Source organism: Monodon monoceros, unplaced genomic scaffold, assembly GCF_005190385.1.
Source record: "Monodon monoceros isolate NGI ecotype Baffin Bay Population unplaced genomic scaffold, NGI_Narwhal_1 Super_Scaffold_15, whole genome shotgun sequence".
Lineage (NCBI taxonomy): Eukaryota > Metazoa > Chordata > Mammalia > Artiodactyla > Monodontidae > Monodon > Monodon monoceros.
This window is the reverse complement of record NW_021703771.1, coordinates 58,602,806-58,618,292: the sequence shown is the minus strand read 5'-3', so window position 1 is coordinate 58,618,292 and position 15,487 is coordinate 58,602,806. Positions and strand designations below refer to the sequence as shown.

At 43.4% G+C, this 15,487-nt stretch overlaps 1 protein-coding gene across 1 annotated transcript in view; it reads left to right on the top strand.

Annotated features, from left to right (window-relative positions):
• Nucleotides 1-6,583: 6,583 nt before the first annotated feature.
• The window catches only part of MOXD1 (monooxygenase DBH like 1), an 81,008-nt gene continuing 72,104 nt past the window's right edge, over nt 6,584-15,487 (top strand). The window contains exon 1 of the mRNA XM_029224211.1: nt 6,584-6,888. Within this exon, the coding sequence (XP_029080044.1) occupies nt 6,625-6,888 (264 nt within the window). The 5' untranslated portion in view covers nt 6,584-6,624. The remainder of the gene's footprint in view (nt 6,889-15,487) is intronic.

Below are 15,487 nucleotides of genomic sequence, written 5' to 3'. Positions count from 1 at the left end.
AAAAACAAAGAGGTGTAAAGAAGTTTCTAAGACATGTAACAGTTTATGGTTATTAATAAATATTTAATATTGTAAGAAATTTCTTCCTTTACAGTTGAGAGAAGATCCTGTTGTCTTTGCTTTTATAGAAGTTGAAAAACGTTTTTCCCCCAGTTTCCTTCAAATAGGGAGAAAAAAAACACTGATTTCATAAAGTTACTCTAAAGATTAAATGTGACAATTCATGTAACATGCCTGCGTCACTTTAATAAACATATTGGTATTATTGTGATGATCGTTATCATTATTATGATTTTACTTCTAAGGCTATCAATACTTGGCTCTCCCCATATCCTCATTTTAACAGTTATTCTTTATTCTTTTGGTGTCTCAAGCTCACTGTTGGCATTAGTTTTACCAAATATTAACTTCCATAAACACATGGGAAGGTGAAGAGTAGAGATGAAGAGGTCGTGAATACAGGGAAATTCACCTCAAGAGTAGGGCTCCCTAGAAATTACCCTCTGGTCATGCTCCTGTGTTCTCATTATTATTAATGGTTTTACTCCTAAGGCTAATTTTGTAATGGCCTGGGGTTTTGATAAACTCTTTTTGGGCAAACTCTGCTGTAAGTGAGGTGATTGACCAGCAGTTATCTAGTCAATTAACAGTGACAGTCAACCTGATTATTTGTTTTATTTGTTTAATTACCTAAAGAAAAAAAAGCTGCCTTTTGAAGACCAAATTGTGTTTATGTAAGGCTAAGTCGATTAATCTTTAATTTCTAAGTTAATTAATCTTTAATTTCTTTCACTTCTAATTTGGATATTTAAGTGTAGAAATTTCCAAAGAACTGAGACTAGAGCTTAGATTTAAAAATGAAAAGAAATAAAATCTTGCAGCATAGGAAATAAACACACACATTTTTCCTTTTTTATTCAAGAATTGATTAGAGAGCTTCAAAACCTAGTTTAACACTCATTCCCAGACTATGTCTTATATTTGCCAGTTTCCACATGGAAAAATAATTGCTAATTATTCCAGTTTTGCATTTAAGGGAACCTCTTTTCATTATTTATCATGCTTAGTAATGATTGTAATGACTTTCATTATTTTTTTATTTATTATGTTTTAGGCTGCTTTGGGTCTTATTTGCAGCACGCGGGGTCTTCATTGAGGCATGCAGGATCTTTCGTTGCGGTGGCACCCAGGCTTCTCTTTAGCTGTGGCTTGCGGGCTCCAGGGCACGTGAGCTCAGTAGTTGTGGTGCGGGGCTTGGGATCTTAGTTCCCCTACCAGGGATGGAACCCGAGTCCCCTGCATTGGAAGGTGGATTCTTTACCACTGGACCACCAGGGAAGTCCCCCATTATGTTTTTTAATAATTACATTTTTATATTTCTAGTCTTTATGGTTTTTCATTATAGTATAGATTTCTTTAATTTTTTCCAAAAACCTCATATGGAGTTTTGGAATCAAGTAGTACTGAATCATCTCATTCATATTCAGTTTTTGAACTTGATGCTGGTTGCTCATTTCGACTAAGTACGTAGACTTTTCTTGAAATTGATGGTTATAGAAGCATAAGCCCATAGAAGCACAAGCATTTAAAATACCAAATCTACTGTACAACCAGAAGGGTAACATCTAAGGAGAATATTACTGTACTCACAATGACTTCTTTCTCCCAACATGTTCACAGAAGTTAAAATTTGGTAAACCAATACCAGTGGTGGGCATGAGACATCCAAAAGAATAACTGTTAAGAGCAGGATGTGGGAAAAGCCAAACATTGTTAATTTTGTCAGGCAACCACCTTTCCTGCTTGTATCTATTAAAAAAATTGTAACTTTGAATAACAATTTACTTCTCTCTAGGACTTGCTAGCTTTGGCTGCAAGATGAGAGTATGGACTGCAGGGTCCTTGAGGTTCCTTTCAAGGCAAGTCCTAGGATATTCCTAGGACTAACTCAGCACATTTTATCACCCCTCATTTCTCCTCCCATAATCATTGACAGCTTCAGTTGCTTCACTGCCATAGAAACTAAATTTAGAGAACATGGTTATTTTTCTTCATCTAAAGATCACTCTGATAAAGAGCACAGTTCCGGGGTCTATTGCTCTCATCAACGCCCAAACAACGTTTTAAAAAGGCTTTACAATGCTATAGGCTGAGTGCTGGTATAAATCGATTTCTTCCCTACCACGGTATTGATACACATCATAGTTACTTGTAAATGGAAATTCTAACAGATGGTCACTAGTGATAAAAAAAAACAAACAGTGTTATTATTTTTTTCCTCTAAGAAAATTTTATTACTTTTTCTAGTTGAAACAGTTTGATTTCAGAGCGTGGTTTATAGGTAACACCGAAGTGCAGGTTTTGCACAGAGAAAGTGGTTTGCTTGTTGTTATCTTCATATGGAGGGATTTTCAAGGCCAACTAGCACATATTTTCAAAGTAACCTCAAGAACTCAGTTAAGCCCATTTCAGTTTTTTAATAATAAAAATAAATGCACTTCTTTGTCCGTGCCACCATCATCATTGGTATCATCCATTATTAAAGTAAGGAGTATAATATTGGGCTAATAGCGGATCACGGCATCTGGCTCGTGTGAAAAATAACAACCCAGCTGAAAGTTTCATGATGATGACCTGGTAGCTTTAAAAATTACTTTTTTTTTTTTAGTGGATATGAGGTGAGAGCTAAGGAAAGTATGTAGTCAAAAAAAAAAAAAGAAGGAAAGAAACCAAAGTTCTATTTTTGGCTTTTCTGCCACTGACTCACAGTATTAACTTGAACCAGTGGCCAACTTTCGTCTACTAACTAAGCCTATCCACACAAGAGGCTTAGTTAACAGATGAAATGAGAAATGCTTCAGCTTCCCTCTTTGAATGCTAGAGAACTGCTGAGATCACTTATATAAATATTTTTCTTTGAGCTCCCTAGAAGACAGGAACTTTATAAATATTTAGTTTTATTGTTGCACCTTAGGTACAAGTAGACGGGAAATTATACTCCCATACTTAAGTAAGAAATAACCTATTTCAGGTAATCCTGGTTCATACCAAGGACTTTGCATTGGCTTGTTAGGGTCTCTTGAGCTTTCTTTTTTTCCATCCTCCTCCGCCCTTGCAGTTGACAAACGTGGAAATATAAATAAACCTTCCACAGCAGCGAGGGTTCCAAGGTAAGGAAGCCCAGCATGGATGCAGACATGCTGGCTGATGGCAAGCTGTGTATCAGAATGGGTAAGGATTCAAAATACACATCACATTTAGAATTCCTGATTGAAAAGTGTGAAAAATGATTCATTTTTTAAGAATGAGTAATTTGGTTGAATGTTCTGAACTCAAGAAGGACCTCACTGACTCTCTAGTTTTGTATTTTGTTTCTTTTTTAGATACATGTGTAGAGAAGAAACCTAAAAAATGTGATTGTAACCAGCAGGTTTAGAGTCACTCTGTTTATTTCAAGAGGAGTTTTACAAAAGTAATTCACCTGTTTCTTTGCAAATTCTTATTCAACAGGCTCTTCCTTCAAGGTTTTAATGGCACTAGGTTCTGGAATGATGTTCTCGGAATTCATACAAGTGTTATTTTTGGATGGTGGAATTTCAGGTGATTTTTTAAGTTTACTTTCTTATTCATATTTTTTTGCATTTCCTGATCTTTTGCTTTAAATAAGGAGCAACTATCATTTTTACAAAAACAATAGTTAAAAAAGTAAATTTGAAACCTCTTGCCACTGATTTCATTCTCTTCTCGGCTCTATACCCTGAGTTTTTAATGGACCTGTGATTTCTTCCTGCTTTCCTTACAGATTTAAGACAAGCAGTTGTACAGTAATTAATTTCCCAGCTTGGAAACTGCAACTTTATGCAACTGAGCGGGGAGATGGTATTGATCTAGGGAACTCAGGCAGCTTATAAAGCACACTTAGATAAAATTGTCTCTTTTGTCTTCATTTACTGGGGTAATTCAAGCCAAGGCAGAATGGGTCTCTTGAGGATGAATTATGCTAATGATGTTCTGTTTGTTGACCTAATCTCAACACGATTATATTAGTTTTAATAGTTCTTAAGCACTCAGGGTGTTTTGGATGCAATGCCAGTTACAGACAAGCAAAGGGCAATAACTTCACCCTCAACATTCTGACTTTATGAAAGAATAAAGACCATTTAAGACTTTCTCTTTTGTGTATTCATATATGGTCTCCTTTTCTATTTTTGCCTCAATACCAGGGCAGAGCAGAACATTCAATCATATCTGGGGGCCAAGCTTTCCCTCCACAGCCCATCTTTGTTAAGAGGATGCTTCCGGGAGGATCTGAAAATGCATCTATTTATTCTTCCTACAAGTATTTATTAAGCACTATTGCATGTTCATCCATATTCTAGGCAATGTGCTAGAACAAGGAACCAGAATCTGTTCCTGACTTAAAAGGCTCCTGGAGGAAAACAAGCATATGGACAGACACTGAAATGTTAGGGGTGCCATCATGAGGTCTGGACAGAACATTCCATGGGCATGGGTACCACTGTGGAGGGGTCAATGCAATCTGACGGACATGTGGGAAGAAGGATCTGAAAATACTTCGAAGAATGGAGGGAAGAAAAGGCAAGTGTGGCAGAGTGTGAGCAACCTGAAAAGGCACAGTGATGGGAAACAGCAGGGCTCTCTTTTGAGGATTCTAGAGGCAGCTTTTATGTGTCCGGTTGGAAGTGGGTGAGTGACATGGCAGTGATGGAAGGTAAAGCTAGAACAGTAAACAGGGGTCAGATTCCAGATGTGAATTTGGGATTTATATAACAAACCCCAGGAAGCAGATGTAACCATGTATTCCAGGCTCCTCTATGCTAGGGATAAAAGTGGGGTCAAAAAACAGGAAGTTTGCCTTTGATCACTCTGCAGTAATATAACTCCCCTGAAATGCCTGTGCCTCACATGGTACCAAGACCCACTCTTCTTGGCCTCCATGTCCACCATTTTGTTCCTCTCTCTCCACATTCCCTTTCTCTTCCTGGCCAGAGCAACAGCAGTAGCCATGCCCCTGTGCTTGTATAAATGCAGTTCTAAGGATGCGATTCTTAGTTTGCTGAAGTTGATGTCTGCCCAGGGAGCCCTGTGGCAGCTGGTAGTTCATACTCTCAATGCCTCAGTTCTTTAAAGGCTTCACAGGCTCTTTTATTTCTTGCCTTATCCCAAGGTTTCAATATTGCTTTACTCTGATGGTGGTCTGTTGTCATTGACTAAACCTGTAGACTTCAGTCCCCTCTCTGCTTGGGATGAGTCTCTTCTCAAGCAACTCCCTGAACTCCCTGGTAAACAGATCCGGTGGAAGGTTGCTTTCCAGAATTAGTCAAATATGCCCGAATCTTTGGGAGAGCACAGTTTTGATGCATGGTGGCAACTCTGGAAAAGTTATGGGAAAAGGAATGGCAAGAGAAAATAGGAGCAGGAAAAAACAGGCTGAAACATGACTCGAAGAGAGAGAATTAATATAAGCAGCTTGTGTGGAGCCTCCAAATCCAAAGTAAATAGTACATATTTGTAGTATTCTTCTTACCCATATTTTTTAAATCTGATATCTTATTTTTATATTTTGTATTATTTGTATTTTATAAGCCACCTTAGAACTTTTTTGAAACATGGCAGAATATAAATAAATGAATAAATAAAGAAGGTAATTTGCAGTTGCCACACGGAGTAATTAGCATTCTGAAGACAGGAGTGATGTGGTCAAAGGTAGAGACAAAAACACTTTTTGATAAACATGACTATGGCCAGAACTTGAAAGAGCAGGAAACGAGGATATCAAATTAAAATCTAACTCCCAAATGATGCTTCAACCCTGACCTATTTGCTGATGGCAGAGTGGTTTGGCAGAATTTTGTCCCCTCAAGACCAAACCAAATCAAACAAAAACCAGGCAGAAGGAGGCAAGCCTGAAGGTGCTGACTCCTGCCGTCAGGAACCAGATCTCCCCAGACTCGATGAAAGGGTGAGAGAGATGCGCTGGACGAGGTGAACCGTGTTCCCGGCGTGGTAGAGGCATCGCTGTGTTCAATGGTTTCGGAAAATCGACAGCAGCGAATACCGAAATATTAAGCGGTTAACCCTGGACGGGACTTTCTCTTACTTGCCCTCCAGCAAACCCAGTATTATCCCTTTGATTACTCGGGTCCTCCCCTCCTCGGTTAAGCTAAACTTACCCTCTCTCGGCAATTCCTTATTCTTTCCCCTGGGATCCCCACCCCCTGGTCCCCAAGACGTGCTCACTCTCCCCGCTCCTTTTCCCTCTGCCCCCGACCCCCTTGCCTCGGCTTCCACCTCCTCCTTTCTCCTTCCAGGACGTCCGTCTCTCCGCTCCCCACTGAATCCCACCTCGGGGACCAAAGCAGGGGCGCGGGGTGGCAGATGGATGGGCGGCAAGGGCGGGACGCAGCCGGAATCGGCGGGACCCGGGCCGACGGGCTGGCGGGCCGCCCGGGCCTGGGAGGGAGAGCGGGACGGTCCGGCCCCTCCCGGCGGGCGGGACGGGGGGCGGTGCCCAGCCGCCGGCTCTCGGCCGCCGCTCGGCGTGCGCCCACCGCGTTCCAGGCGGCGGGAGCCCAGGTGCCGCCAGGCGGGACGCGCCCGAGGATGTGCCGCTGGCCGCTGCTCCTGCTGTGCGGCCTGCTGCCCGGCGCGGCGGTGGGGGGCTCGGGCGGGCCCTTCCCGCACCGCACCCTCCTCGACTCGGAGGGCAAGTACTGGCTGAGCTGGGGCCCGCGGGGCGACCGGCTAGCCTTCCGCCTCGAGGTGCGCACCGCCGGCTACGTGGGCTTCGGCTTCTCGCCCACCGGGACCATGGCCGCGGCCGACATCGTCGTGGGCGGCGTGCTCCGCGGGCGGCCCTACCTCCAGGTAAGCGCGTCCCCTCTCGGAGCCGCCCCGCCGCGCCCCGGCCGGTCCCGACCCCGGACCACCCGGCTTTCCCTCCGGCCGAGACTGGACGCTGTCGCGCCCCGGCGCCCCGGCGCCCCTGCCCGGCACACGTTTGCCTTCGCCGTCCGCTCCTGTAGCCTCCGGCGCCCAGGTTTCACCGATGAGCACGGTGACCCCAGGCAGCTTTTCGTCTCTGAGCACTTTCCTGTCCCCAGCGCCCCATTTAATACATCCCCCAGGTACACACCTGCCACGCACCCCCCCTTCATCCCTCACAGGAAAGGAGAGGGACCCCGGCTTTGGGGGCCTAACGAGACAGCTCTCAGGGTTGAAGGGACCAGAGAGCTGTAGCATTTGCTGTCTTGCTATCGAGGGTCGGGGATCTCAGAACTTCCCACATCTCGGCTATTCTGAAGCCTCCTGGCTCGCGGGCTGGGTCAGCTACCTTACCCGAGAGATGAATGAGAGGTCCCCAAGAATCGCTAGGAGCTTGCTATTCTGAGAGACGTTTAGGAAGCCGCAAAACATACAAAACCTGGAGTACCCAGGCAAAACCCCCTATTAAGTGGCAAAACTTTTCACTTACTTTAATAGCAAACAAAATCAGTTCGACAGCTACAGTTTTGCTTTGAAAGAGCCCGAGTAGAGTCGTTGCCTGTTCACAGATGTTTTTATGAATAGGAAAAAATTTTTTTTAAATTATGAGATGACCAGAATGATTAGGTAGGTAGGTTTTCTGGACATCTTTGTCTGTTCGATCTTGACCGACATTTGGACACTTCTCCACGACGACATAACATCGTGGTAAATATAGTGTTGCTTATCAAAGTTCATCCAAAAATGCTGACCATTGCCAAAAGTCTCTTGATGCAGATGAAAACTAGTTGCTCTGGCATTGTGTTAAGGTTTTGATGATGTTAAAATCGATGTGCACGATGGATTTCAAAGAGCATTTTTCAGTAATTTTATTTCTGACTTCTAAGTTTGGTTTCCACAACATTCTGCAATTGATTTTTAACGCTAATTTTGGCATTGGCCTTTTAACTCCGGCTAGAAATTTAAAAAAATGACAGCAGTAAAAACTTTAAAACCATTCTGTTGTCTATATTTTCATAAATTAGTCCTTTCTTCCCCAAAATAAGGACAACTCCAAGAAAGTAAAGCTATATGAGGATTACACTTTGTTGAAGTCATTGATGTATAAATTTTCTCCTTCTGGAGCATCTCAGACATTAAATTTGTAAACCAAGAATTTGACCCCAAACACAGGCCTCACTAGCTGAATAACTTAGCTCTCTTCTGATATGAAGTAGACAATACCTTATTTAAACACCTGTTGAGCCACATCTTTTTGTTCGTTTGTCTGTTTGTTTTTTTAGGGTGGGGAGAGTCAAATGCCCCTTAACTATCCTTGCAAGTTTTGTTGAAGGGCGCAAGTCTTACTATAGTGATATCATAAAACAGAGCATGTATGCTTTAAAAGATAACTTGATATTGATTTCCCCAGAAGAGTAGCAGTTCTAGAAAGCCCATCCAATTTGATATCAAATGAAAAACTAAGAGTAGAATTCTGTTTCAACATGCCATAATGGGCACACCACAAACACAGGGTTTGTTAAACTACAGTATTTTCACACTGCTGGTGGTTCTTCATAAAGATCACATAAGAATTAATTAAGTGCTCTTTAGATGGGTTTTGAAACATAGAACTTTTCTTAAAGTGATTACTGAACACATATCACTATGAAATAAGCCTTGGAAATGGATCCTTTCCCAATATATTTAATGAGCACGAAGTAGGACTTTCCCCTCTGTTTTTATTCCTAAGGAGATGAAATCTTTATTTTCATGTATAAAGGATCACCATTTTCTTAGTTGACTGACATCCTTTACTATTCCATGTTTTTAAGCATCCCATTCATTTTAGGACATATAATATACAATAAAAATTATGCTTATCAGTTAAGGAGAAAGAAAATTTATTAAAAACTTCTTTAATAAAATGAAAGACCCCAGACACTAAAAATAAAAAGAAATGTATCAGTTCCAGCTGGATCATTCAGGCTGGGTGATTCCATTTCCCAACTCTTGAAATTGTATCTTCTCCCTAGAAACTATTGATTTGAGATTCTTCATGCAATGGTGTGATAAGGGTACCCTCAGCAACTGTACCAAAAGGTAAATAGGGTTGTTAAACATTGTGTATGTGATTTCACTAGTAGACTGAATTTTGTGTAATTTTACTCACAATAAGAACAAATTTTGGGGCTTCCCTGGTGGCGCAGTGGTTGAGAGTCCGCCTGCCGATGCAGGGGACACGGGTTCGTGCCCCGGTCCGGGAAGATCCCGCATGCCGCGGAGCGGCTGGGCCCGTGAGCCGTGGCCGCTGAGCCTGCGCGTCCGGAGCCTGTGCTCCGCAACGGGAGAGGCCACAACAGTGAGAGGCCCGCGTACCAAAAAAAAAAAAAAAAAAAAGAAAAAATTTTGCATGAAACAATACAACAAAAAGCATCGGCTTCTGGGGCACAATGTAGGATGGCATCCGAGTGTATAACAACCTAAGTTGACGTCCTAGTCACCTCCCCTTGTGGCTATTTTCCATATATTTTATTTCATCCTTTCTTATTTAATTAAAAAAAACTTGACCTTTACATATTTTTTATTCTTTTATTATGACTTTTAATAATGGTGATTATTAAACTCAGTTTATTATTAAACTGATGACCTTAAACTCTTCTTTTCAATAGAATGTTAACTCCTGGATAATTATATAAGAATAAATCCTAACCAGCCAGGCAGAGAATTGTCGTTGAAACAGATGTCATAAACCCAAATTCATGTCGCGGTCAAGCAGCAAATGTAAAAGAGTGGCAAGTCGTGAGTGGAACAGGCAGGATTGTAATGCAGCAGAGTAGAGGGGAGAGAAGAAACCCGAGTTTTTGCATGTGAATTACTGTTATGTAGAAATGCAAATCGAGTCTTGCCAGATCTTCCGTTTGTTTTTGTTTTTTTGAGAGAAGAAACTTTTTTTTAAAATTTATTTATTTAACTTATTTATTCTTGGCTGCGGTCTTCATTGCTGCGCGTGGACTTTCTCTAGTTGCGGTGAGCGGGGGCTGCTCTTCCTTGAGGTGCGCGGGCTTCTTATTGCGGTGGCTTCTCTTGTTGCGGAACACAGGCTCTAGGCGCGCGGGCTTCAGTAGTTGTAGCATGCAGGCTCAGTTGTTGTGGCTCACGGGCTCTAGAGCGCAGGCTCAGTAGTTGTGGCGCACGGGCTTAGCTGCTCCGCGGCACGTGGGATCTTCCCGGACCACGGCTCGAACCTGTGTCCCCTGCATTGGCAGGCAGATTCTTAACCCCTGCATCACCAGGGAAGTCCCAAGAGAAGAAAGATTTTTAATTTGTGTGTGTGTGTAAGTAAAACCTTCTGATTAGTAAATAGCAGCCACAATTCAAAGTTGTACAAAGCACCCTGTAGTGCGCACATACATACACAATTTCAGTTGAGATATATCCCATGGACAGCTTCATCTGGGACCAAGAGGAAAAGAAGCTAAAGTTAATAAAGAATCAACCCAAATTATGAAAATCCAGAAAAGACAGAGAGGCAGGTCCCATTTCTCTTCAGGCCAGATTTATTCTGTGTCAAGAAACGTCCAGTGTCAGCGGGGACCTTGCCCCTTCTTTTGTTTGTCTGTCATTGTGTAACGAAGCACCCCGTACCACAGTGGCTTATTTTGCTCACAAAGCTGCAATCTAAGCATGACTTGGTGGTGACAGTTCTTCTTTGCTCCACGTGGTGTCAGCTCCAAGGTGAGTGCTTGAGTCACCTGGAGGCTCTCTCACTGGTTTGTCTGACTATTGGCTGGACCTCCGCTGGTACTGTGTCGGGAACGTGGCCTCTCCATGTAGCTGCCTGGCTTCCTCCCAGCAGAGTGGCTGGGTCCCAAGAGTGAACATCTTGAGAGGCCCAGGTGGAAACTGGATGGCCCTTTATAATTTAGCCATGGAATAACGGACTGTGTCTTCTGCTGTAGTCACAGCCCCACTGGATTGAAGAGAGAATGTAGACGCCACCTCAACATCATGCTGGGGGGAGGTCACATGGGAGGGGAAGATATTAGTGTGGCCATCTTCGGAAAATCCATGCAACCACACCCATCGTTACCAACTTGCCAGTTCCCTTCCACCACCGCTTCTGAGTACCTGTCACCATGTAGTCACCCTCTCTTGACACTGCTCGGTTTGGGAGGCAAGTGCTTATTTTTTCACCTCTTTCCTTACCACCCCCCTTCACACACACCCACACACACACACACGCACACACACACACACACCCGCGTTACTCACAAGAAGTTAGTGAATAGTTAGCCTCCCAGTCCCCATTCCTTCCACCCCTCCCCCCAGAAAAAGAGTTCTAAACCTCCACAAACCCACATTTTTCAGTGGTTGCCCATCACTAATTCAGGGCTGGACCCAATGAGACTGTCTCCAGAGGGCAGCGCGACATTTGCTTGTAGAGTTGTGGAGTGAAAAATCAGATTTTGATTTCCTTGCCTCAAGGCAGTATACTGGCTTGGACATCCTTAAAACCACACCCAGAGATGAGGTATTGTGGAAATTTGCCCTGCCCGTTTTGTAACCCTCCGACCCCGTCTGGAGATATTTCTTCAAATGGTATATAACCAGGTACCATCAAAATGGTAAAGAAAAGAGAGAAACGGGGTTGTGAAGTAAAGCCCGTCCCAGGGTGCCCTGCTGGGTAAGTTGCTCTGGATCGGGTTACACTTGGGGACACGTTACCCCTGGGATGCTGCTGAGGTCAGTTTTGAGACAGTGTGTTTCACAGAACAGCCAGGGGTGGGGGTGGGAAGCGGTCTTTCCTCTTGCCTCGGCTTTGGAAAGCCTCACTATTTTGTCTCAATGAATTAACTCAACTCTCACTTCCCTGATGCACTCAGATTCGTGTCCTTTCCTTGTACTTTGCCCCTTTTTGACACAGAGTGATCCCACCCCGACCCAAGCCACTTAGCAACTGTGAGTCCCCATTTGGGGGAAGTAATCTGGGTTGATGAATGCCTAGCTTGTGTGAGTTGGAGAAGAGGGTAGCATTGTCAGATGTGCCTGTTGAATTTGCACAAAAATGGATTCACTCTTCCTTTGGGGGTGTAAATCGCTGGGGAATGGAGGCTGAAACCTATGTCATCATTTGTTACAGCCTTGCTGGTTGGCCATCGCTAGGACTGAAACTTTTCTGTGATGAGAAGGAAGTCTTCAGCAGCGGGGTAATTGCTGCAGGGCTTCTCCCTGAGGAAATGCTCGAAAATTATGCTGTGATTTGAAATCACAGAAAACAGTGAGCATTCTTTGTGGTTAACGATGTGCTTCTTTTAAGTGCACCGGGGCCAACGGCAACAAAGAAATGTTTGGAAAGCAAATTGAAAAGCTGTAAGGGAAAGGCGAAGAGAGTGTGCAACCCTGACACAGCTCAGCTGGGGCTTTGTTAAGAGATATTTATAAATCTTCAAATTATGTCCTCTCCCCCCCCACCATCAATTTCCAGATGATAAAGGGACCTCTCCAAGCTTCATGCTTTGTGCGTTAGTAATAAGTACACATGCACCAATGTAAGCTGGAACAGGAACACACCAGGATACTCTTCAGCCGTGTGGTTCTCCCTGGAAGAGCAGAGATTTCATAGCGCCAGCCTGAGGAAAGGGCAGAGTAAGAGCGAAGAGAACAGTGCACCTGAATTGACCATCAAGGTTTAAGACTTCAGGCAACCAACAGCCTATTTCTGGATTCTTGGAAGGAGAGGCAAGAATCCACTTCAAAGAAAGTGAACGGTGGTTTATTAATTCATCATTTGTAATAGAGCCTTATTAAAATAAAGTTGCTGGCAAAAGGAATGAATTCATTATATATCATGTTTCTGGAAATGTTTGATCCATATGTAAAAACAAAAAACAAACAAAAAAACACCTCTGTCTATGGATGCCTCACAATGCTGCTTATTGTAACTTTTAAAAAATAATTAGTACAGAACTTTTTTTTTGTGGTAAATATTTTTTGTTTATTGAAGTATAGTTGATTTACAATATTGTGTTAGTTTCAGGTGTAAAGGGATGCAGTTATATATACATTCTTTTTTTATATTCTTTTCCATTATGGTTTATCACAGGATATTGAATATGGTTCCCTGTGCTCTACAGTAGGACCTTGTTGTTTATCCATCCTGTCTATAATGGTTTACACCTGCTGACCCCAGCCTCCCACTCCATCCCTCCCCGCAACCCCCCCCCCGCCTTGGCAACCATAAGTCTGTTCTCTGTGTCCATGAGTCTGTTTCTGTTTTGGAGGTAAGTTCATTTGTGTCATATTTTAGATGCCACATAAAAGTGGTATCATATGGTATTTGTCTTTGTCTGACTTACTTTACTTAGTAGGATAATCTCTGGGTTCATCCATGTTGCTGCAGATGGCATTATTTCATTCATTTTTAAGGCCGAGTAATATTCCACTGTATCTATATATACCACATTTTCTTTATCCATTCATCTGTCAATGGATATTTAGGTTGCTTCCATGTCCTGGCTATTGTAAATGGTGCTGCTATGAACACAGGGGCGCATGTATCTTTTCAAATTATAGTTTTGTCCGGGTATATGCTCAGGAGTGGGATTGCTGGATCATATGGTAGTTCTATTTTTAGTTGTTTAAGGATCCCCCGTACTGTTCTCCATAATGGCTGCACCAACTTACATCCCCACCAACAGTGTAGGAGGGTTCCCTTTTCTCCACACCCTCTCCAGCATTTGTTATTTGTAGACGTTTTAACGATGGCCATTCTGACGGGTGTGAGGTGGTAGCTCATTGTAGTTTTGATTTGCATTTCTCTAGGAATTAGTGACGTTGAGCATCTTTTCACGTGCCTGTTGGCCATCTGTATGTCTTCTTTGGAGAAATGTCTATTTAGGTCTTCTGCCCATTTTTTGATTGGGATGTTTGTTTTGTTGTTGGTGGCAGTATGATAAAAATTGAGCTGTAACCCAAGTGAACTCTTTGGGGTCCTCAAAAAAATGTTCAGATTGTACAGGGGTCCCGAGATGGAAATGCTGGCATGTCACTGGTGTCTGTCAGTCAGGCAAGGGATGCGTGATGAGCCGAGTGGTTCATCCAGTGAAAGTGCCCCACGCACAGTTCAGTTCAACCTCTTTTTCCCCTATTGTTATTTTTTTCCTTTGTGTGGGTTCCCGGGAGTGGAGTTTCCAGATTAAGAAGCAAAAAGGCTTTGGAAGCTCCCCACTCCAACTTATAATTACATATTTAAACATTTTTAAATTTTATTTTAATTTTTTTCTGGCCATGCTGCAGAGCTTATGGGATCTTAGTTCCCCAATCAGGGATTGAACCCGGGCCCTCAGCAGTGAAAGCACCGAGTCCTAACCACTGGACCGCCAGGGAATTCCCTAAACATTTTTTTTTAAACTGTGGTAAATTATATGTAACATAAAATTTACTGTCTTAACCATTTTTAATCGTATCTTCCCAAACTGAAACTCTGTCCCCATTAACCACTCAGCCCCCCATCCCCCTCCCCAGCCCCAGGCAACGACGAACCCATGCTCTGTGTCTGTGGATCTGCCAGTTCTGGACGTTTCCCATCAATGGATTCACACACTCTGTGTCTGGCTTCTCTCACTGAGCATCGTGTTCTCAGGGTCCATCCATGTGGTAGCGAGGGTCAGGGCTTCACCCTTTTCGTGGCTGAGGGACGTCCCCGTGTGTGGAGGGACACGGTGTGTTTCTCCATCATCTGGTGATGGACACTCAGGCTGTTTCCACCTTCTGTGCTGCTGTGCACACACACGTACAGGTTCGCTTTGGAAGTTTGTAGGTTTGTGTTGCTAAGCCCCTTCCCCTGGCTGGTCCCCACTGGCATGCTCTTCAGCAAAACTGCCTCATCGGTCCCGGGTCCCGAGGACGATCCTGTTGCTGAACGAGGGGGAAGGGCTGCATGTGTTTGGGTTCCCGCAGGTTCTTTCCCTTCTGCTCCCGCTGACCATTTACTCTTCCAGGGCCACGGCGGTGAAGACTAGGTCCTCGGAGGGCGCCCCCCGCACGTCTTCCAGGATCTGCTCCACCGTGGGGGGCGCCGGGCGGGTGGGCAGCACCGCCCACTTCTTGGCCTTGGAGCCCATCCCTGGCGGCAAGCCTTCAGCCGCAACCGCGGCCCAGTGGCCACTAGTACAGAACTTTTAAACACAGAATATTTCTCCAGGAAACCTCTTCCCAATCTATGTCTTTTTAACTTGTTAAATTTTAAAATAGACTGGGGAAAAAAAGCTTCACATTAGGACAACATACAGCACACACATGAGCAGAGAATTCTACAAAAATAAAAATAACTTCAAATATATCACTTTTTGTTAACTGTAAAAATGGGATTATATATGAGTGCTGTGCAAATAATGTATAGACCAAATTTAATTTACTACTGAGGTCTTTTGTAGTCATCTAATGTAGCCAAAAATTATGAGAAAATCTTTAAACAATGTTTGCTTTTACAAGTTAAACG